The 1,993-nt window shown below is 23.5% G+C and overlaps 1 protein-coding gene across 1 annotated transcript, besides 5 other annotated features; it reads left to right on the forward strand.

Annotated features, from left to right (window-relative positions):
* Nucleotides 1-77: 77 nt before the first annotated feature.
* Nucleotides 78-230: a microsatellite.
* Nucleotides 165-962, forward strand: EDI_097400 (uncharacterized protein; the record flags this gene model as incomplete). The annotated part of the gene is made up of 1 exon (XM_001736452.1): nt 165-962. One exon carries the CDS (start codon nt 165-167, stop codon nt 960-962), a length of 798 nt encoding a protein of 265 aa, XP_001736504.1.
* Nucleotides 963-1,216: 254 nt separating this feature from the next.
* Nucleotides 1,217-1,238: a sequence feature (AT_rich).
* A 36-nt stretch (nt 1,239-1,274) lies between these two features.
* Nucleotides 1,275-1,308: a sequence feature (AT_rich).
* Nucleotides 1,309-1,657: 349 nt separating this feature from the next.
* Nucleotides 1,658-1,679: a sequence feature (AT_rich).
* Nucleotides 1,680-1,790: 111 nt separating this feature from the next.
* Nucleotides 1,791-1,812: a sequence feature (AT_rich).
* Nucleotides 1,813-1,993: the final 181 nt, after the last annotated feature.

The following is a 1,993-nucleotide window of genomic DNA, read 5'->3' on the forward strand; positions in this document are numbered from 1 at the left end:
GACAAACAAAGACTTACCTACAGAAAATCTTTTGAATATAGAAATAATAAATAAAACACGATAATCACTCATAAAATAACTAAAAATAAAGAATGCTAAAAATAAACATCAAAAAAGTGGAAAAAGAAAAAAGTTAAAAAAAACTTGAAACTTACAAAAAGACTATGTTCAACCGAAAAAGCAAAAAAGAAAAGAAAGATAAGAGTCAAATAGAAGAACAAGCACAAAAAACTATTGCTCTTGAAGAAGAATTAAGTCAAACAAAAAAAGAGCTAGATGAAAGTAATAAAACTGTTGCATTATTATCTTCAAGAGTTGTTAGATTAGAAAATGAATACAAACAATTACATACAATTATTGACCAAATTAAGAGCACTGGGATTTTAGAAAAAAAAATTGAACTAGAACCAGCTGATGTTGTTTTAAGTAAAAACTTCTACGATGAATATATTAATCAATTATCTGAATGGTGTGGAATGAAAAACCATGAAACACTTTATGACAGTGAGGAAGATGGACTTACTGCTCGTGCATTTAATTATAAGACATGTGGTCAAATTCATACAATGACTATTGTCCAAACAACTGATGGGTGTATTTTTGGTAGTTACAATTCTATTGAAATTCCAAACTCAAAGGAAAAAGGGTATGGATTTTATATGACTAAAGATGATGGGTTCTTTTGTTTCATTCTCAAAAGTCCATTAATTAAACAACCAATTAAAGTTGTTCGAAAAGATCCATTTTATTCAACTAAAGTGTATTCTTGTGATAATGACAAATGGATTACTGGTATTCATTGTGGTTATTACCTTGGCATTGAAGATTCTTCTTTTGTTTCAGGAAAATTCTCTATGTATTACAATATTAATATGGAGAATGCCGTGAATATTTTCTCTGGAAATCATTTTCCAGACACTTTCTCAGTATTTAAAGTTGTTGTATTAAAATGGAATCCTTGAGTGATCATGAATTTCTTCATTTCAAGACTACAAAATTGATTACTATCTTTTTTTAAGCCATTTCTTTAGTTCTGTTCTTCCTTTTTATTTTTTATATTACATAGTATAGATGGGTACCATTAATATCATTAATAATAAGAAAAACTTAACTTTGAGAATAACAATTACTAAAAGATTCTTTTCTCTTTTTGTTTTAGTTATGAATCTTTTAAGATTTCTATTTAATAATTCAGTAACACTTCTTTGTTTTTCTCTTATTAATATTATTTTTAATATGAGCTAAGTTTCTACATTTCATTTGATTCATGACCGTTAAAAAAAATTTATTTTTAATAAAACTTTTATTGATTTGCTACTTATCAAATGTAGAATAAACATTCTTAATCTTATTTTTGTTAAGTCATTTGATACTAACAGAACTCATAAAAATTATGATAACTCAATATATAAACTAAATATCTAATACGAAGAAAATATCCTGAACTATATAAAAGTATTAAGTGTTATTCAATATTATTAAACTAGAAATGTAAAAAGAAAGAAGATTTGTAATCAAAAAATAATTTGTTATAATTAGGTATTTACTTATATTTGTAATATACGAATTTGAAAATCTTGATTTTTATTTTTCTTATTGTTGATAAACTTTCATTCATATATTTACCTCTATATTATTTTAATCAAAAGTTAGATACTTTAAAATAAATAATTTTTTTTGATTTTAGATATGAGCTTTTTATATTCTAATTATAAAACACTTTTTTTGGAATGGTCTATAAGTTCTTTGTCGTTGGTATATTAATACTTTTATGAATATTTTATTTCCTGTAAATTTTTATTTATTTTAAAACACTTTTTAACCTTACTATTTATATAAATAGAAATAGAATATCCCAATATTTTTGTTTATCAAATAGTTCCTTTTTTAGAATATATTCACATCATAGTTATTGGTTGTTGTATTTATTAATGTTTTTAAATAGATTTGTTAGTGTTTTAGATTCTAGTTATTATCTTTTTTTCAAAAAAGG

The sequence above is a fragment of the Entamoeba dispar genome, genomic scaffold, assembly GCF_000209125.1.
Source record: "Entamoeba dispar SAW760 scf_1105229459863 genomic scaffold, whole genome shotgun sequence".
Classification (NCBI taxonomy): domain Eukaryota; phylum Evosea; order Mastigamoebida; family Endamoebidae; genus Entamoeba; species Entamoeba dispar.